General features: G+C 44.2%; 1 protein-coding gene across 21 annotated transcripts in view; it reads right to left on the bottom strand.

The window, feature by feature from the left end:
• Positions 1 to 20,936, bottom strand: part of LOC105207684 (polypyrimidine tract-binding protein 1) — a 478,610-nt gene that overhangs the window by 129,781 nt on the left and 327,893 nt on the right. Inside the window, exon 1 of one of the 21 annotated variants that reach the window (XM_011177298.3) lies at positions 7,814 to 10,845. The exons of 19 other annotated variants lie outside the window; for them this stretch is intronic. In XM_011177298.3, coding sequence (XP_011175600.3) covers positions 7,814 to 7,888 — 75 coding nt within the window. In that variant the 5' untranslated portion in view covers positions 7,889 to 10,845. Of the gene's footprint in view, positions 1 to 7,813; positions 10,846 to 20,936 lie in introns of those variants that run through there. One more of the 21 variants, XM_026137315.2, reaches the window with a different exon arrangement.

Below are 20,936 nucleotides of genomic sequence, written 5' to 3'. Positions count from 1 at the left end.
AAACGCTGCGGTCACTCGAGCGTAGAGAAAGAGAGAGAGAGAGAGAGAGAGAGAGAGAGAGAGCTCTCGTCGAGAGATATTAATAATTAATCCCTATGAACCTTCGTCTCCTTCGCGAATCGTCACGGGAACTTCTTCGCGACCCGTTGCTTTTAACGAGATCGTTAATCAGCCTATACGCAATTACCACAAAGGAGGATTTACAGAAATAAGTAAGCGAAACTATTATATTCGCAAAAGTAATTAAGAGTAACGCTTAATCAATACTCAGACTTAGCCTGCTGCGCTTTATAGCGCGGCACAGTGATGGCCCAGTGGATCATTTTTCTGGAGGATCGTGACCCTCGTTGAGCATCGTCGTTATTCCACAGATATTTTATCACGTTCAATCTATAAGTATTTAATCTATAAATATTTAATCTGTGAAAATGATGCGAGCGTAACGCGCCTTTTCCTTATTCACGAGACGGAGACTCGTCTTTTCGCGATTACGACTTTTCTCGTTCGCATGCCATTCATTATACAGTCGCGGTTTTCTCGGCAGCGTTCAGCGTCAAAGGGGGCATCATCGCGTGCATCGTGTGTATCGCTTAACGAAATATTTATTTCCCGCTGCACCGTAGCTGCATTTATTCACGAATTACGGGCTGTATTATGCAATACGCGGTTGGACGCAGTCCGTTAAATTTGCAGGTGGTGCTTTGACAGCGCGAGCCTTCGCCTGTGTTCTCGCACAGGCGAAAATACATGAAAGATAATTCATAACTCGTAAGGAAAACCACGGAGGACTTCGGCCACGACTTCGAGACGGAATGCGAGATCAAAGACGGAAAAGATGACTGAACGAGGCCGAGGGAAGGGATATGGCAGATTCATTTGCGGCCAGACCCCTCGGGTCATCGGCAACAAAGAGCGGGAGAGTAAACCCCGATTGCGTTGTTCTTTGAATGTTAACTGGAAAGTTGCCGAGCCGATTTAAATAAGCGCGCATTCACTCGTTTACGAAACACTAACTTTTATTATTTTATTTCTTCCATTTACGAAGATTTCTTTAGATTTGAGAAAGCGAGCCGGGGAAAATTGTCGTCAAAGTCCGCGACCTTTCATCGCATAGATTAAAGAAAATTGGATATCTAATCTCCTCTCGCTTTACGAAGGAGAGCATTACTTCTCTTTGCTCTTTCTCGAAATTTAACGAAAATATTACTTTTTCCAATATTGCGATACACTCCTGACGCGACGCAGATGCGCACAAACGCAGAAATGAATAAATTAAATGAAAAAAATATATACATTTATGTCCATGTATACGTTTAAATGTACATTATGCAAGTCTATTCGTCCGTTCGCGCGGAATATATATGTTCTTACAGAAAGTCGCAAAAGTGTTTGCCCGCGACTCGAAAAATAAATAAAAGTAGAAAGCTTCGCGAGTGTGCAATTAGAAGGGCGCGTCCTCTGCGACGACGCACGTCTCATACACGGTTTATCTTGCGAAAGTACACCACGAACGTTCTCAGCGCCATTGAGTGTGCGCTGTTAGGCGGAATATCGTTCAAAGAGCGGCAAGAAGGAGCTCTTGTACGGAATGGGGTCCCAAGCTCTCTGCGATCACAGAAAAAGAGAGAAAGAGAGAGAGAGAGGGAGGAAGGGAAGGAGCCTCGTGAGTGGAGACAAGCTGCGGAAAGGGATTCCGTATTTTCCTCAGTTATGGGGATAGGGGTTCATCCTCTCTGACCAACATCCGGCGGAGCTGTCCGTCCCGGTGCTCGTGTATTATTTATTTCCCGCGGACGTATGGATTATGGACCGACTGACTCCCCTTTCGCTTCGGAGCCTCCGTAACCCCTGTAACTCACGGACTCCGCGCTCCGTCTCCTTCTCTTTCCCCCTCTGGTCTTCTCTGTTTTCATTCTTCAATTCTCTATCCTCCCCCAGACCGCCCACCGTCCCGCGATTCCCGTCCTGGTTTTTCCTTTCAACTTCGCGGATCATGAGGTTGTTTTCTCTCGATCTTCACGAACCGTCGAGATCTTAAATCCGGGAAACAGCCGCTGTCTCGCTCTTTCTTCCTGTCCTCCCCGCCTCTCGGTCGCAGTTTTCTCTTTTTCTCTCTTTCTTTTTTTTTCTTCGTCCTTCGTGTTTCCGCTGAAAGAAGATCTCCTGTGCGACCCAGCGAAGAGCGCGCGGACGTTTTACGTGCCCGACGACCCGCACGGAATTGTCTCAAGATCGTCCGCGCGGACGGGGTGGAGACGGACGTTGGTACAGTGAGCGAGCGTACTCGGGAACGATGGAGCTTCGCTCGGATGACAAACCAATCTCACGCGCCGGCTGCGGGCCCGATGAGCTCTCTCCGGCCGCGGACGCTCTATCGAAGAAGAAAACTCCGCGGCACGCTCCGTTGGGCTCATCCGGATCCGATGACTATCGGACGAATAAATACTGGATGCACGAGCGGGTGTATTAAATTGTGCTCGATCACGGAAAACCCGTAGCCCTGGGAAAGGAGTGCGCGCGCGTTAAGGAATAAAACGCAATTTTCGACCGAAATCTGGATGTCAAAGCCGTTACCGGAAGCAATCTTAACTGTGATCCAGTTATCCCTCGGCCTGGTTACTCGTCGCTTACGGGCCGGCAATTGCCTAGCCGTAGGTAGGTCAATTTTCTTGGTAGATCGTCTCGTGCAAAGGAAGATGACAGCGGCGGCGGCAACGACGATAGAAGGATGCGAAACACACGATGTGGCGTCGCTAAAATAATATTGGCCGAAGATAGCCCTGGTGATAGGCTGCCAAGGAAAGGGCTTGGCTGACCGGGGCGAGGACGCGGGAGCCATTATTGCCTTTCGAGATGGATGACTTCTGGATACACAAGCTCTCACACGACGCGACACGACACGACACAACCGACCGAAACTTCAGCCGAGAGATTACGAAGATTTTAGGACCGTGGAGAGAGTTGGATTACTTCGTTTTATGGAGGCGGGATTATGTACGAATCCTATTCCTGATATTACCCGCTCCCATCTAAATCCTCTGCATGCGTGCCATATTGCCGCTGATGAATAAAGTTTCGCCTCTTCCGCAATCACGAGAAGTTATTAATACCGAATAATAAGGTGACTGATGACGTAAATTTGTCGACAATTAATCGACAACGCGCACCTGCGACGAGTCATCGTTATGCAACAAAAGGCTGAATAAAGAGAGACCAATGAGGAATAAATTCGTTGAGTTGGAAAACTAGCGAGGAAACGCTGGGTTATATTGAAATGATACTTACGCAAGACAGGCCAATGTAATGCATTGAACGATGGCAGAGAGTTTAATGGATGAATTGTAGACGTAAAATTATTAACCCTGCTATTCTCGATTTTGTCATACGATTATTTTAACTGAAATTAATATGATATAAAGTTTTAGAAAAAATAATAAATAAAATTTTTTTTTATAAAAAAAATGTTGCAGATACAAAAAAATCATTAAATACTAGAAAAAAAAGTTTTTAAATAAAGTATTAGCAAGAAAATAAAATATAATTTCGGATCAATAGATCCAAATGGAACAGCAAGGTTAATCAATTTCAAGTACATGGATCTTGTAATTCTTAACTTTGGTAAGAGAAAATTGAGAGCCGTCTCTCGCTTCAATTAAAATTTAATCGAATGCAGTAAGAGGAGCAAAAAGTTACCGGGATCGCGGAATCGAAATTGGCTATAATTACTAATAAGAGGAATCTTTATGCGACTTGCATCACGACTTGCCTACAAGCCTGGATAATTTGACGAGGCCGGAAGTTTCCTGTAGAGTCGTGATTCTCGTCGAGACCCTCCTCTACGGCAAATGACGTGGAAAGAGGGCAGAAATTAAAGCCGCTCGTTAGGATGAAACGCTTCCACTGCGATCGCCGTGCTTCGGCGTCACTGAACCGCGAACGGAGGAGGATGAAACGATCCCGATATTCGAAACATACAAAGAGCCGCGAAAGTGGATCGCGATCTTCTCTTTCACGGGACGCGTTGGAATTTCGCGAACTCGTCGAGTCAAACGGCGGATGGGGAAACCAGATTATCGGCAACGATAATCGCCCGGCTTGCGTCTTATCGCGCGGTTCACCCATCCTCGTACTCGAAATTTGTTTAAGATTAGTGAATCTCTCCCTCGTAAGTCCGCAGCTGACAAATTCACTTAAAAGTTTGACGGTTAAATCGATTATACAGAATAAGGTTTCTTTTGTCTTATACTCCAAAAGCTTCGCGATGCCGAGAAAAAGAACCAACCCATCTTTTGAAGAGAGAGAATCGATCTCTTTCGATCTTCCGAATGAAAATCGGATGAAAGGAACGCCGGTGATTGTACGATATCTTTCATATTAAGTAGACTCGCATTCTCGTGCACTCTCGTGTGAAGATTTGCCGAGCTTAATGAACGGAACGGTTAATCTCGACGTTCGCGATAGCAAGGGATGGCATTGAAAAGTCCGAAGATGCGCATAATGACGTCGATCGACGCTTGCCAGTACGTCGGCACACGCCTGTGACTATATCATCATTAGTGGCATTTCCGTTCGCACTGCCGTGTATCTATTCGCTAATGAAGTCGATGCGAGGTTCGAGAATTTCGCTTTAATTAGCGCAGCTAGGAGGTTTCATTTGCATCTTGCGGTCGGGAGAAACCTGCCGATGCGTTCCCATCGGTCTAGTATGAAATTGATAGACAAGTAGTGTAGCGCGAGAGAGACTTGTGCACAACGAAAAGTTACGTAGAATAAATGGTGACACACTTTCCTTTATCGATCAGGTATCGTGAAGCGCGTTAATTTTAGCTTCGTCATACAGTACGACGCAACTCGACTAATAATATGAGCAATTAGCTCAATTGAATCGCGCGCTGATAATTAACAAGCAGCCTGCCTTGTTGTTCTGATGCAGTCCGATACAAATTACCTCAAATGAGCTTCTCGTGGTTTCTTTCGAAGCACGAATATAACAAAGACGAGAATATCCCGTCTTGGAAAATTGACGGACAGTACAAATGAATGAAATAAGATCGCGCACACAACGCACGGTTTTCCAATTTCTCTCCGTCAATTATTGGGAGAATTAATCCTCTATAAAACTGATGTCGGTGACATGGGAGGAATAACCAACTCTCTGTGGATGATAACGTGTAATGAATCGACTTTTGAAGCAATGAAGTCCGAATGATTAATCTGGCCGTGCCTCTCCGTTTGTCGCCCGTGTAAAAATGACTTCTCGCGATTATATTTAATTCTAGAGACGGATGGGGAGGAGGGGAGGGGGCAGATATTCAAATATCGATGGTGCACTTTCCGCTGACGTATGCAAAATAGCGAATGTGTTTGCCGACGAGACGTTGCGGCGCTTTTTTTTCCCCCGCCGAATGCCATCCCCTTCTCGTCGCCGTTTTCGTACTCGACAAAAGTTACTTCAACCGGGCCACTTCGCCTACTTCCCTTCGCCCGAGTCTTTCTCTCTCTCTCTCTCTCTTTCTCTCTTTTCCTCTCTCCTTTTCCCGTCCCAAACTTCGTCCTTACGCGGTTACGCCATTCGACCTCATGAATTTCAAAATAATACCTCGGCCCGCTGCCTACAAAATACGCACGAGCGTCTTCGCGGAAGAGCAAAGCCTGCGCGACGACGAATTTTCGTGCCTGTGTACGAATGTGTGATGTACATACAAGCGCAAGTACTTTCTCGAAAACCAAACACAAGACGGGGAGACGCACGCGGAAAATTCACCGACTGCGTTCCGCGAAGTAAATTAAGTTTCGACGAGCGCAACTTCGCTAAAATGAAAAAGAACTCGGTAGCTGGGTAAATAATCCAGCGCAACGTAACCGCCAGCTTCAATGATAAATCCGTTCATCCGATGCAGCGTCTCGAATTCTCTTTCAAATTTCTCTCGCGAAAAAATATGTAGCGCGGCGAAGAAAATTAATCAACCTATGCGGGAAGAAGCTGTCGCTCGTCGATTTTGCAATTTCGATCGAAATTCCGATTTTCGAGCACGGCGACATTCGTTCTCTCTAACACTTATTGTAAGTCGCCGTCGCAAATGTTGAATCCTTGATTTGAAAATATAATCTCAAGACACGGAGCTTTCGACCTCATGCGCGAGATGAGGTGCTCTCAAGGGCTTTTCGCACCTCGCTTCGTTTTTATCGCGATTACGTTGTTCGACTTCATGAATTTCAGAATAACGCATTTTTAAAAAATATACGCTCTCGGAGAAAACACACGGCAATAACCGGCGACCTCGAACATTACTACTCTTGCTTTTTCAGCTATATACCCGGCGAAAACATAAGGCGGAATAAGGACAGAGAGTATGTAAAAAAAAATTAACTGTTTAAATTGTGTATATCGTAATTCACCCTCTGCCAACTTCCATCGTACGTGTGTATGTGTGTACGTAAATCTAGCGTAAAAAGTATAAGAAGGACGCAATGCAAAAGTATAATTAACAACAATATTGACATAATTGGTATTAACTTTTTGCAAAGAGAAATAAAGAGAAGGAGCACTAGGAAAAATGTTTTGTTCTACGAACCAAAATTTTGTTACAACAAAATAATTGTTTGGTTAAAACGTATCGAACAAAGCTATTCGATTAGTAAAAGCAAAACATTGTTTCTGTAATAAAATGCTTTTGTTACAACAAAAGGCATTAACCAAATATATTTTGTTATGAAAACTAAAATGCACTTATCAAGTACTTATTATTTTAGTTAATGTAAATTACGTAATTGTCATTTAATTAAAATGCTCAAGTTTGTTGCATAAAGTTTAAGAACAAAGTTACTTGGTTCACAAAAAAATTGTATTACTTCGCGGGAGCAACTAGATCTTTTGTTATATAAAATATTGTATTTAATTACTGTTAAAAAATGTCAACTTAATAGTTTTATAGAAGGTACTCATTTTCTTTTTTTTTCCTAGTGAGAGAGGCTGCTCTGCTCAGTCTGAATTTACTGCACTTCGAGTCTTTATTGCCACCATTTTTATTATGAGCAGCAAATTGACAATAGAATTACTTTTAGGATACAGCAATTTCGCTTAGACAGGCGGCTATATCTCGGGAGAAATAGAGCGACAGTAAAGAGATGCCGCGCGTCGATAGAAGACGATCCGGAGAGAAGTCGCCTTTACGGACGATTATCTTGAAATCTTTGGGGAACAAAAGGGGAAACTCATCTAATAAAGGCATGAGGGCTTAATAAGCCATAATCGCGGAAGAAAGTAGACTTACCGACGGTTTTTCAAGAAGTACTTAAGAGTTCTTCGTGCGGGCTAAAAAGCTTTGCGCGAACGACGATGACGACGACGACGGCGACGATGAGAAACAATGAGAGAGCGTAGTTGCACAAAAATAAGATCCGCCATGCCGGCGGAGGGGTGTGACTGGGAATCGAGGAGAAAAGTACGAAGAGCGCAGGCTGGGGACACTTCTCCGGAGGAATTGCATTTCGCGAGTTTCGAGAGTGCCGATCGGAAAAAAAGGAGCCGGACGAAGGAGTCTCGGACGAAATATGAAGTTCTCTCTCCAAAACTGGGCTATATCGGCTGGAAGTAAGCACGACCCTCGAAAGCTGGCGCGAGTCAGATAAATCGTGAAAGCGGGTCGAATCCTGCGGGAATCCCTCCCCAGAAAAGTTCCACGTCGGCGATCCATACGTGCGGAATTGAAAGTCTAAGACGAATAATCAATTTTTGCCGGAAACCCGCCGGAATTCTCGCTCTATGGAAATTCACTCTTCGAGTTATAGCACGCTCTCGCGCGTGGTGTACCTTCATCTTTAATTTTCTTCGCTTTCTATATTTCGAATTCAGCATTTTCATCATCTTCTTGAATACCTTCAGCATATCTCGAATGTCGGTTAGTATCAAATCACAGAGACGTGTAATATTATATAAACAGAGTGTTGCCCGAGCGAATAGAACCGCGTTCGACGCTGTCGGAGACCGGCTCGATACTGAGAGAAAAGCGCTGTTTATATGTTCTCGTGTTCAAGGCTGTATTGTGATCACAGTCGTAGTTCTAATATTTATATAGACACATTCTTTACACTCTTATACAATGAGAGAAATATAGACCAAACGTTTAGTTAACTAGTGATCAAATGAATTTTACATTAAAATTGTTTTTATATAACTCACAGCCACAAAATTTGTTTGATCACTATTTAATTAAACTTGATCTATCTCGCCAAATATTTCTCTCGGTGTAAAACGAGGATTGGTTGAATCGACAAGCAAACCAGTCGAGCACGTGCAGAATACGTTCACGATATTCATTTAAATTTTGGTAAAAATTGAAAAAATTATCTCCCGCGACAATAAAATGAGAAATTAATAGCAGAGCAGCGATAAATTTCTTCGCGTCTCATTCGATTGGTCATGCCGGTTTAATGGACGATAAGAGATCGAATATTGCATACATAATAGCCGTTACGGCTCTATTATGCAGCTGCGCGGAGCCGTATAGACAATACAATTCGGATTTTTTCGCGGGAGAGCTCGCAATCATCTTTATAATTCCGTTACGGGGAAGTCAGCGGAAAACGGTCCCGCGGGGAAAGCCGAATGGGAAATTTAGTCGGCCGGATGCGATTAAGGTCGAACGTGGCGCAGATGAAATTTAAAGCATCGCTCCTCTCGTCGATCCTTTGAGATATGCTCCGCCATTCATGCGCAGGATATCTCGATCCTCCTACAAAAGCGCGTGTAGCTATTGGCCCCAATATATTTCACTTTCACGTTGAAAATGCGAATCTTCTCCCGGCAAGCCGATTTCAACGCCTTCGCAGAGCGACAGATAAAGATCGCTACGTTTAACTAAAATAATCATTCCCCACGCTGAGTGCAATTAGTTTAATTGATTGCGTATCCTCCGGGCTGAGAGACGCGCGTACGGATTTATCGACAATCTTTTAATCTCTTAAATCAAATGTATTTTCCCTTCGAGATATTAATCGCTTAATTTAAATAACCATTTCTATAATTTGTGAAATATTAATCATTTCAAGCACTCCGCCGCACTTTGAAAAAGTAATGCAAATTTTAAGAGACTTATATTTCTTTCACGCGCGCTGCGACACTCTTATCCACTACTCGGTCTCATTCAGTTAAAAGATTGCTGATTAGAAATCATTGGCAAAATGTCTGAAGAGGAAGAATGTCTGAAGATAAGGATAGACTAATCTCCCTCGGAGAAGAACACGAGTCAAACGACGTAACGAAAGGATAAAACGATAATTACCCATCGATTAACGATGAGTCTCTAATTGCTCGAAGAATGACAGAAACGCTCGATCAATCTCGTAATATCTCTTTCTTTCTTTGCATCATCATTTTACTTGATTAGTAACCCCTTTCCGCGTATGTTTATAATTGAATTTATGTAGACAAATGTCTTGATTAATGATGGAAACCAATATTCTCAAATAGATTAGAAATCGTTTTCTTTAAGGGAAACGCGGATTGGACTGTCGACTCCATTTTTAAAACAGGAACGACGAAAGACGGAACACCGTGAAGTGAGCGATGAAATTGCTGAAAGAGGTTCAATTAGCCGCATGTGTCATGGTGTACAGCGGAGAAACTTGTAAAATAACGCTTTCGTCGTCAACTTGATCGTAAAGAGTAGTTTACAGCCTCTCTTTGAGCTGTAGAGTATAAGAATAGATGGCAGAGAGAGAGAGAAAGAGAGAGAGAAGCTCGTTCGCCAATTCTTCGAATACATTTACAGCTCTCTAAGCAGCTGAAATATAATATTTCAATTCCTCTTAAATTCCAACACGCTTTAGAAATAGACCCATAGGAAATAGACGTAAGATCCCATTTTTACTAAAAATGGAAATTCGACACGAGTTTATTGAAACTACAAGAAGAGCCGGAGATCAGAATATTCGATCATAAAAGGGTTCATCCTATTTTCAGTTCGGAAAAGCGGAGATCGTATTTTTGCTGGAAGGAAAGGATTTATCGAAATTTAAAATTTTCTTTTAAAAACTGATTTACAAGCGAGAATGACGCGAGCGAGAGGGGGAAAGTCGTTCCCAGTAATCGCGCATTTTTCGTCAGTGCGATGAAAACGAAGCCGTCTCCCGGTCGATCGACGACGGTAAAACGACCATTTGGAGCGCTCTCCTCGGGATATATAAGGGCAATTATATCGGCAGAAACGACGGATGGATTCCGGAAGCGGAAGGGACGTCGCCCGATTGTCCGGATGGCGGCGAAGATTGCCGTCGCCAGCACGTTTCACGAAGCCGATTTTCGTCTTTTCTTGTCCATTCAGACCTCTTGTCTGGAACTCGCCTCGTTCGAGAATGTCATTTCTAACTCGCGGTAAGTTCTCTTTTTGACCATTTCCCCGTCGACAGGCTGGCGAAGATCAGATGAACGGAAATTCATGACGTTAATCCGAATAAAGTGTTTCATACTTTACAACGTGTATCGCGTAATTTTCCTTTTTCCTTTCTAAAAACTTGGAGAAAAATATTCCGTTAAAATACAGAGAGGAACCACGTAAAAAATTTCCAATGACGTAACTTTCTAAAAACAATTGCTTTTTTAAAAAATTGCTTCAACGTTAATACTGAAGTCAATTTACGGTGTATATTGCCGTCCAATTTTGTTCCGATAAAATATTCTATCTGCGCGCCCACCCTTGTCCAAACGATCTCTCGACATCGCTCGAACTCGGCCAGGCGTTAAAAAATTTCCCCGGTAGTTAAAACGTTAACGTCGTTTCGATTTCGAGATCTTCGCGAGAACCGTCTGCCCATCGAATTCAACCACTGTGCGCGCGCACACACACACATCGCACAATTCGCCCCCTTTTCTAATCCACTACCCCCTTCGCGGCCTCGTCGTCGGAAGCCTCGGCAGCCTCAGTCGACCGCCGCGAGCGGCGAAATTGGATTGTTATTCTATTTTCGAAAGCAATTTGCAAGTGTTATCAAAAGTTTTCGGGCCACGCCTGCCATTCTCCGCTCGCAACCCGACCCCGGCGAACGCGAGCGAACTGCAGCGCGCCTCCCGTCCTCCGGTTGGTTTTCCTTACTTTTTCGAGCCGAGAAACGCGACGCGACGCGACGCATCGACGCGGCGCCAATGGGCTCTGCATCTGAATTTCGGATTTTTCGACGCATCTCGCGAGACGAGCGCGACGAGGGAATCCGTCATGGTAAGCTCCTTTCCGAAATTCTTCGCCGACGACGCGCGTTTATTGGCCCTTAGACCTGGCGCACGCTGCCATTTTCGCACAATTTGATGCGAAGAAATAAGTCCGCTATGACGAAAGCTACGCAGAGTATATCCGCCCACAAATCCCACCCTTTCTCGCTCAGAAATTTTTTTGTTAACAGAAATGTCGAGGTTTTATAACTGTGGACTGAAAATTATTTTCGCGAATCAGGACGGCGTGAATAACATGTACCGAATAAGATGACAATGACGCTTTACAGCTTCAATCACAAATGGATTTTACCCTCTCCGTAATCATTTTTCATTATTTGCCTTCAGATTAAGTTCGATCCGTTACACGAAAAGAAAAAGTCAAGTGGTTATTATTTTGCTACTACGCTCAAGTAAGTTGAAGTTCATTCATTATCTATATACCTCAAGAGACAACAGACATTTCCATTTAATCCCGGGACACGTTCTCCACTTTATCTCGCGACCCAATGCGAACAGTTTTATCCTCGACTGACGATTGTGGAGATCAACAGATGGTCGTTCGAACTTCAATACTTTCCCAACTTTGCGAGGAGAGGAGGAGACGCGGGAGTGTCGTCCGCGCACACGGAAAAAAAGTTTCCGACGACCGGGGAAAACGGAAGATGAGCAAAGGGGTGGGGGAAAAAAACTCCGAGATCCGTAATTAAAAACAATCCCTTATCCGTCGGCCCGCGATGTAACGTACACATTTGCGCGAGGCGAATCTACTTTCGTCCCCGTACAACCCCGTGGAACCCCGCCGTATGTAGCTACGCCGGTTATTTTCCGAAGTTTGCGAAGTAATCTTGGATAGATCGTCTGGGATACTGAGGGGAGCTTGAACCCCCGTGTCGACAGGCAGCAAGGCGCACCAGCGAAATTTTATCGTCCCGAGAAACTTGCCGCCACCTTCGAGTAGCGAGCGGGCGTATTCGAGATTTCGTGCCAACGCGGTGTGTCAATAACGGTCATTCGAGCGTGCGAATTGATTTCGCGAACGAAATGAGGTGTTTGCGGAACTCGGTTGTTTAATTGCATTTTCAGTTCAAGTTGAAATTTAAATAAAACTCTTGAGGGAAAGATTATCTCAATTGTATGTCTATCGAGGCATTATTCACAAAAGTGAATCTAAGAAATCAGCTTGATCGGCTGTTTTTCACAATCTTTTATGATTTTCAATCTTTAATATAAAACGGTGTGCCATTTAATTGTAATTAAATCGATTGGACGATAGTCACGTTGCTCAAACTTGAGCACAGTGATCGAGAATTAAGAGCAATTTTTATCTAATGCAGAGGAGAAAACTGACATCGGTGAGAAATTTGTCGAGCGATCGTTGGCGGACCTCCTTCGGTCAAGCAAATCGAATTTCCAGACCTAACGATCAACAAATGTTGTAACTGCGACCGTGGTAGTCCCCGTTAGGCCGCCCATCTCGTTCCCCTCGCTTCCAATGGGCTGCCCCACTCTCGTTCTCTTCATTCCCCCTTGGAGCGATGGATGGATGAGTTAAGTAATTCCATTGGACGACTCGGAAGGGTCCAAGCAGTTTTCTCGCAGTCGGGAGCCCGTAACTATGTCAGAGCGTTCCCCGCCCTCCCTCCCCCGACTTCCGAGCTGCGGAATTTGATTTTAATCATTCATCGCGCGCGCATTCAACGCAAAAACGATTTCTTTCCCCGTTTGTACATATCCGTCGTGGTAAACGATATACCGCGAGTGGTCCGCGTTAATAAAGCACCGCTCCTCTGCACTCTCGTTGAACGGACAGATAATTTACGCCCCAGTTAAGTCCCCGTCGCAGATTGCGACCGCGGCGAGACAATTAAGGCGCGATTTAAAAAAGAAGCTTGCGGATGTTATACGGTACGAATGAGATTTGTATCCGTGGGATCAGATTGCACAGAATTATAGAACATAGTTCGTTCCTTCATCGTTCCCTTGCGTCCACGTATAAATAATCTTCCTTGCCTCTATCCAAAATTGAATAAGATACAAATTGAATAAATTATTTCTGACAATTTTACGCAAATATATGTCGTTTCAATTCGAAGATTTTTTTTTTTTTTTTGAAAGTTGAATAAATAAACTCTGAATTAAACTTCCTAAATAACGGAGAATTTTTTTTCCCAGTGTCTAACCGATTAGTCACTCGGGAACAGTTAGCACCCCTTTGAGTTTAACGAGAACGAATTTTGGTTCGACAGCTCGAAAGTTTACGAGAGAGCGAAAATTATGTAACGACACGTCGACAAAATATTTTGAGAGGCGAACGCATTCCGTAAGTTAACGCATTCCGCGACTCAACAATCTGAATGCATTGCGTAAATTGAAAACACGGCGAGGCGATGTAAAAATCGCCTGAAAGAAAATGAATTCCGTCGAATGAAGTACCTGGAGTGTCAGTTAACGATGCAATTGCTTCTTCGTTTGCTCCATTTCTTCCTTCCCCTTTCTTGACGCGAATGAACGGACACGAATCTTTCTCCAATAAGATTATTGTTCAATCCCTCTAGCCCCCATCTACTTTCGTAAATGCTTTACAGATCGGATATCAACAAATATATATAAATCACCGTCTGACTGCAACACTCGCCGATCTCCCCACGGCATTCCCGAAATTTGTATCGTTCTCGTTCGCGCGTATTATTTTTCAAAAAATACCTGGGGTTCGGAGCGAGATTCGGAGCGGAGCGAGAGGACATACGAGCATCGAGCGAGGCGTAAATCAAATTCGAATGTCCCACGTGCGCCCGTGTGTCGCGAGAAAGCGTGCGCGAACGGACGCACACGCGCCCGCGGGAGATGAAATACGTAAATACGCGAGATGAAATACCGCAAAGAACGGACGGTAGCTTGCGCGACGAAAAATTCCCCCGGGTGCCGTTTTCAATGGTGTCTGGACCTGCCGAGATCTCTCTCTCTCTCTTTCTCTCTCTCTCTTTCTCTCCCCTTGGACTCGCCGCCCTTTTCGCTCCCAAATCGAATAAATGCTATTGCGTGAACTACGAAGCTGCAACCGAAGACAATTGGATTTTAATTCGATTCCTTTTCCCGTTATCTCTCGTTGTCGTTGCTGTATCGCGCCCCGTCTTTCTCTGGCATTCCATCGTGTCTGTCCTTCCAACTCGCTTTCTCGATAACCCATGACGAGAGAGAGAGAAAGAGAGAGAAGGGGGGGGGGCAAAGGGAGGGAAAGGACACACGGTGGGTTCCTGGGTTACAGTGTTTCCTATGATCTCGAATTTCTGGCAAGATTGGATTACGGGCTCCTCAGTGCTCGCAAAGAAGCGCGCTCTTTATTATTTAATCGATCGTGGAATTAAAACGGAATTCAATTACGATGTTGAGGTGAAACGATTGCTCCCGCCGTTCGTCCGCAATTATTCTCGTTTTTGCGGTAAGACTCGGTCCACGGTGCGCACGGATGCCAAGTAGCGAGTAAACCAAATTTATATTGGCCATGTCCGTCGAATGTGTGGTTTTCCGCGATTAAACGCGACGGTTTTAAGACTACTTCGGGACACGACGCAGGTAACCCGAACCGAAAAAACGCACGTACGAGGAGACTCGGGGAGGGAAGTTACCTAAAGCGCAAGAGGCGTTCCGCTTTAGAGAAGCTCAATTATTTCGAGACAAATGGCACTTCACGCGGACAGCCGTGCACGTTCGTCTCTTTCCCTTTAATTCTCCTTCCTTTTTCTCCGTTTCACGCTTAACCACGCTCGCATCCGAAGCTTTCGATTATTCCCCGAAGCTTTTAATCCGCATTGAATGCGCCGCCACGCTGTTCCGTATCCACACTCATGATGGTCATTTGGAAACGGCGCCGAAGGCACCGCGATTATCCGTCGAAAGCCGCAGCCGCAGCCGCCGTTGCAGCCGCGCTTGAACTAATATTTAAGCAGCGGCTTAAATCGGCAAATGTAGTCCCGGCGGTTAAAACGACGCTGTTGCGAGCTTCGCTCGGTCGCGGGGAGATTAACCCAATACCACTTTCGAAATTAACTGAAGCCGCGTATCCCGCAGCGCACGCTGCGCCCCGTCTCGACGTGGTCGACGCAAAACGGCGAGATCGCCCGCGACGATGGCGAAGAAGAACGCATACCGCCGCGTATTCAGCGACGATGAAACACACTTCACCGTACGATTTTCTAGCTTTAACAGTCGGTTTCAACACGCACCGACTGTACGATAGATTCAAAATAAATGCTGTATCGCAGAGAGGATTGATTACGTTGGGAATTAGATTACGGTTAAGTACTTCCGGCATTATAACTGCGGTATTATTTAATGTTTACACGCAAAAAACGATTCATCAACTTGAATTTGACGTTGAAAGTAAATCTATTCTCCGCGCTACGTTAACGATTTTGTACTTTACCTTGATCACCGCGAGGAAAACAATAACACGAAGCAGACGCGTGGCGAGAACATTCTTTATAAATTAATTAGCTCGCGTGAAAAGGAAAGGCGCACAATCGCCGACCAGCGTGTATAAACTGGCTGGTTAATTGCCCGCCAAATCGCCGGGGCTGTGCACCTTCGCGCGGCAGCGAAAACGCACAAAAAATAAAAAAATAAAAAAATGGTGCGGTAGAAAATTGAGAAATAACGTTGCCCTCTATCTCCCTGAAAAACTCGACGACACTTCGCCAACTAACTTGATTTACGAAATTTCCATATTTATGCAGACGACCCTCCCCATCCACCACCCGTACACCCGCCATCTATCCACACTCGCGTCGTGTATATCCGCGATCCCCTGACCTGCGTGTTCCCAACCCCCGGCACCCCCCCTTCGCCCTCCCGCGCGCGTTTCTCTCGTCGGAATCGCCTCGGGGTCGAAAAGAGAGACGGGAGTGGGATCCTCCCGTCCATGATTAATTTAAACGCGCGAACGTGAAAAAGCGTTCTGATCCTCAATCGCTTTTCGACGTTGTGCGATATATCGGGAAAACAGAGGTCGCTACCCGTCGCTTTCTCCTCCCACCCCTTCCCGCGTGTCCCATGAAATTGCGTCGACATCCAGGAAAAAGATCCAACGTGTTGGGGGAGCCGTTTGCATATTCGGGAAATTGATGAAAGCTCTGCATAATTCATGCCGACACGAAAGACACGCTGCTTTGCCGGATACGAGAACGCTGCCCGAATCGACGATAACGATGTAACGGTAATTGCAAAAGCGGTATATTGGGACAATGTTATGCTTGATGCTTAGAGAGTACTGTTCAATCATGACCCCATCACGTCGGATCAGAATTTGATTTAAAGTGATTCGATTTTGGGATTCGGTTAACGATGTTTTGACTATACAATACGAGCTTAAAAGTTATCGAAATTTAAAAACTGGAGGCTTCTTTTTCTTTTTCCTGATCAACGTAAAGTTTAGCTCACGAATGCCCTGAAACCAATTGCGAAAAAGAAAACGATGAAAAATTTAATTTATGCAGTAAAAATGATTGTATCTTGCTATAATTTTAAATAAATAACTTTTAATTGAGTAAGTAGATCTAAGAGAATTTTTGCACGAATATTAGAGTTTTATTAGTACATGTAAAAATTTTAATTCAATTTGTAATGCTATTTTCTCATCAAATTTGCAAATAAGTACTATAAAACGTGATATTATACATAAGACTGAAGAAAAAATTAAATGAGTTTTAAACCAATAAGAGAATCATGCTCAAATTTTACACAAGTATTCAAATATAATAATAGAACAATTTATGAAATTTTTATATTTTTGGTAATGTTTTAAAATATAACACATATATTCTCAAATTAAAACAATTAACTCGCGATTTTTGCATGTATTGTACAATAGAGGAACACTTTAGTGCTCCAGGAAAGTATAAGAAAGTGAACAGACTTTGTTCTCGCGATTTTATTATATAATTTATTAATTTTATTATTTCATTAATTTTAAGTTATTTTTCAAAATTGAAATGTTTTACTTTTAATTTATATTTAACATCCTTTCGCTCGTTTATTTCGATCTATTGTTAAATCATACGTGTTCTTAAAAATACGAGCTACATTATACAGTTTATTATTTTTCAAAATCAATTTCAATGCAATTTTTTTTTTTTTTTATATCGCGAGGACGTCAAGCGAAACATAGTAAGAAAAGAGCATCAAGGTGGATCGTTCTCTTCTCGTTACCGATAAATCTTCGCGCCTCCTCGTCGTGGCGGTTTAACCGACAAGAAAATCACCAGCTTCACGTTCTCTTAATCTCTCAATCACGTGGAAGGTTATAGGAAGTCCGCGCGAAATGGAGTGCAATATTAGCATGGAACGGTCGGCTCTAGACCGAATTTAGCAAACACACTTCACCGTCGCTCGACTTCTCTCGCACTTCGCTTGTTGTATTTTTTTTATTTGAGCTTTTTTTTAACTATCGATATTTGTTCGTCATATAGGTGCTCTCGAAACTTTGTTCTAGTTCATTTTGCACAAACAGAATTCAAACCCCCGTCGGTTTTATCGTATCGAACGGTACACGCTCGCTGTTCGATATTACATACACCGTATTTTCCCCGATCACGTTCTACTGCCCGCGAACGCTCTCGCGTTTCTCAAACATAAAATTGCAAACACACTTTCAGGCGTGGGAAAGGAGAGAAGACCTCCGTCACCCGTCTCCTGTCGCAGAATTTTGTCGGGTCTATCTGCGAAAAAATATCGAACAAGGCGCCTGGTCCGGCGTGAGACACCTTTATACATACATACATACATACATACATACATACATACACATATACACACATATATATATATATATATATACACATACACACATACATTTATATGTTTTATATATATTTGAGGGGTGAAACGCGCCGTCGTCGTGGGAGCTTATCCAATATTTACCTGACCAGACCATTGAATATTCTCTCCTAGCAATACATTCGGAGTACGACGTAATGCCCGCCGTGGCGTTACCCCGAGAGAACCCAATGTATACAGGGTGTCTCCGATCAACAAGCTTCGCGCTACACACAAATTGACCGAAGAAAGAAGAAAAGTCGACAAATGTATGCCGACGGTGTCCACTTTTAATCAAAGATTAATTAAAGTGATCGCTGAACAACTTTGCGTTCGCGGCAGAAGCAGCTTAGAAACAGCAGAGTAGCTAAGACGTTCCAAAATTAGAAGACAATTTGTTTCAAAATTAAAAAAAAAAAGAATGCTTCTCTATTCCCTCGATGTGTCCGATTCTCTCTTACGATGCTTCCTTTCCTCTCTTACGATGATTCTTTTATTTAAAAAGAAAAGAAAAAAAAAGAAACGCTCGTTAAACGACACCACGTATATGCGACACGAAAACCGCGTAAAGTACCGGCTGGAGGGCCAACGGCGGGCGGGAGTTGCTTAGGGTCGGTAGGTGGTATCGAATTTTCACCCCGTCTGAGAGCACTCGAATTAATACTGCAACGCGATTGCAACCGACCGTGCTCGACCACGGATACGGAAGGTCGCGGGTCATTCACGCGGAACGAAAGTCGATCTCGTGAGAGATCTGCTTTTAACCGCATCAAACATGTAACGTTTTTGCGTCCCCCCGTAATCCTCCGTGGTGACAAAACGTCGTCGTCGTCGCCGCGGATGCGACATCGACGCTCGCCGCGCATCCCGAACGCGATCTGGTATTACGGAGGTTCCCGCTTGCGAGAACAGAATTCGAAAATCCTGCCATTCCTTCTAATCTCTCCCGCTTTCTCCGTGTTGCCTTGTATCGACGCGCGCGTGTCCACATCGCATAAACATTCGGCTCCCACGAAACATTGATATTCCAAGAACGTTAACAAGATCGAGTGCGCAAGGAATTCCAGATGGTAGTAAAACCACGACGGAGAGGCGTACGTAACGTTACGTACGTATGTACGTACGGCTTAATTAGGACGCGACAGTAATATCGCGACGGAAATATCGCGGCAAGGAATCGTCGAACGGAGCCGCATCATCTTTATTCGTGCCGCAGTTATAACCCAGTTTCCAAGATCAATATGGTCTCATTACTACCAAGTTGCTGCAACACATCTTTTATTTTTCGCCGGGAGTTTAGATACCTCTCGTGCTTTATGGTTGTCGTCGTTATTTTACACCTATTATCACCTATTTCATTACACAGTCCGCGAATGGAAATTGTCTTTTCACGAATGCGCGTGAAAGTTTAACAGAAAAAGAGGAAGCTTGAATGCATATAATACATTTTCGTTAACTGGAAATGGAAAGTGATGACAAATTCTTAATGAAGACGCGGAAGTTGCGGTGCGGTCGAAGTACCTGCTATAAAAGGGAGTTTCCGTAAATAAAAACGCCTGGGAATTGACGATACATAACGCCGCGCGATCGCGCGAGATGCACGAAGACGATAATCCAATAAATATCTTCGAAAATATCGAAAAGTACGTCAAATATTGGCAAGTTTAGCAAACTGCTGCGAAATAACGGCGTTATTTTCAGAGCAAGCCAACGTGTTATTTCATCTGGGTAAATACCTGGGGGGAGAAGAATCACGCGGAGAGCTGGAGTTAACGCAATTTCTTCACAGGCACGCGCGCGCGCGCGCGCGGTAGATTAAAAAGGATGCGCGATCCTTTCTTCGGTGAAGGACGTTCCTCTCTGGATTCGATTCGCGACGATCCGCCACCGAGTTTAATCCGGCAGTTCGCCCAACTCGAATTTAATCAGGATGCCTACTACCGTCCTGACGGTTGGATCGATCCAATCGTACGGGACGCGAGTTTGGGGATTCTACTGTCTCGTCCATGCGCCTCGTGCACGTCAACTGCGCCGAAAACAACGTTGACCTTTTAGATAGCCGGCTCGCGCAAGAAAACCACCGTTATTATCCGACATATCGCCAATGATGGCTAATACGCTTTCGGATAACGGAGTAACATCGTTGACCAATTGAGTTTTGGCGAATTACAACAACGTGTGTGTGTGCTTAAGCGCACTATTATACAATGTTGACTGCTGTTCCCACTCTACCATTTTGAATTCAGTGACGTTAATTACCCGCCTATTACCGCTTATCTGCATTTTGGTTCTGCCGGCGTAACACACGCGTGTAATCGCACGTTGTGACGATATATTTTTTTTTCAACTGTTTTAAAATATGCGTGCGTGTATTAAATGAACGATTAATATCCTCAGTATAATATCCCCGATGTGTAGTAACGATGCGATCCACTTGACGTAATAATTAGTGGCTCCATTCTATCGGAATTATTAATGCGAAAACTATGGAGTAGCAATTTTGCGGCGCACAAAAGTGGCGCTCGAAAACATATCTCGATCAAAGAACGCGGGCGTACGAGAACATTACGGACCGATGAGTCGGCCGATAATTTTCACGGTAATTGATTAATTAATTCGATTCACTGGAGTCGGAATATGCTTGAATAAAGCCGCTAATAGATGTATCAATTAATAAAGCTAGCCGAGCGGCGATACCACTTTGTGTAAGTACCGCGAGTTATTTGAATTCACTTTGTGATCGGTTATTCTACGACACGAGTTGTCGATACCAAGAGATCGGCCATCACCGGTCCGGCGACGGCGGCGGCGGCGGCGGGCAATGAGAAGAATCCAGCGCTTAGTCCCGATCCCTCGGTATCGTCTTATTTCGACAGCGTCGTGCGTTATGAAAGCCGATTATTTCGACGGCGGCGGT

This window comes from Solenopsis invicta, chromosome 15 (genome assembly GCF_016802725.1).
Source record: "Solenopsis invicta isolate M01_SB chromosome 15, UNIL_Sinv_3.0, whole genome shotgun sequence".
Classification (NCBI taxonomy): domain Eukaryota; kingdom Metazoa; phylum Arthropoda; class Insecta; order Hymenoptera; family Formicidae; genus Solenopsis; species Solenopsis invicta.
The sequence above is the reverse complement of the archived record's forward strand: the minus strand, read 5'-3'. Positions and strand labels throughout refer to the sequence as shown.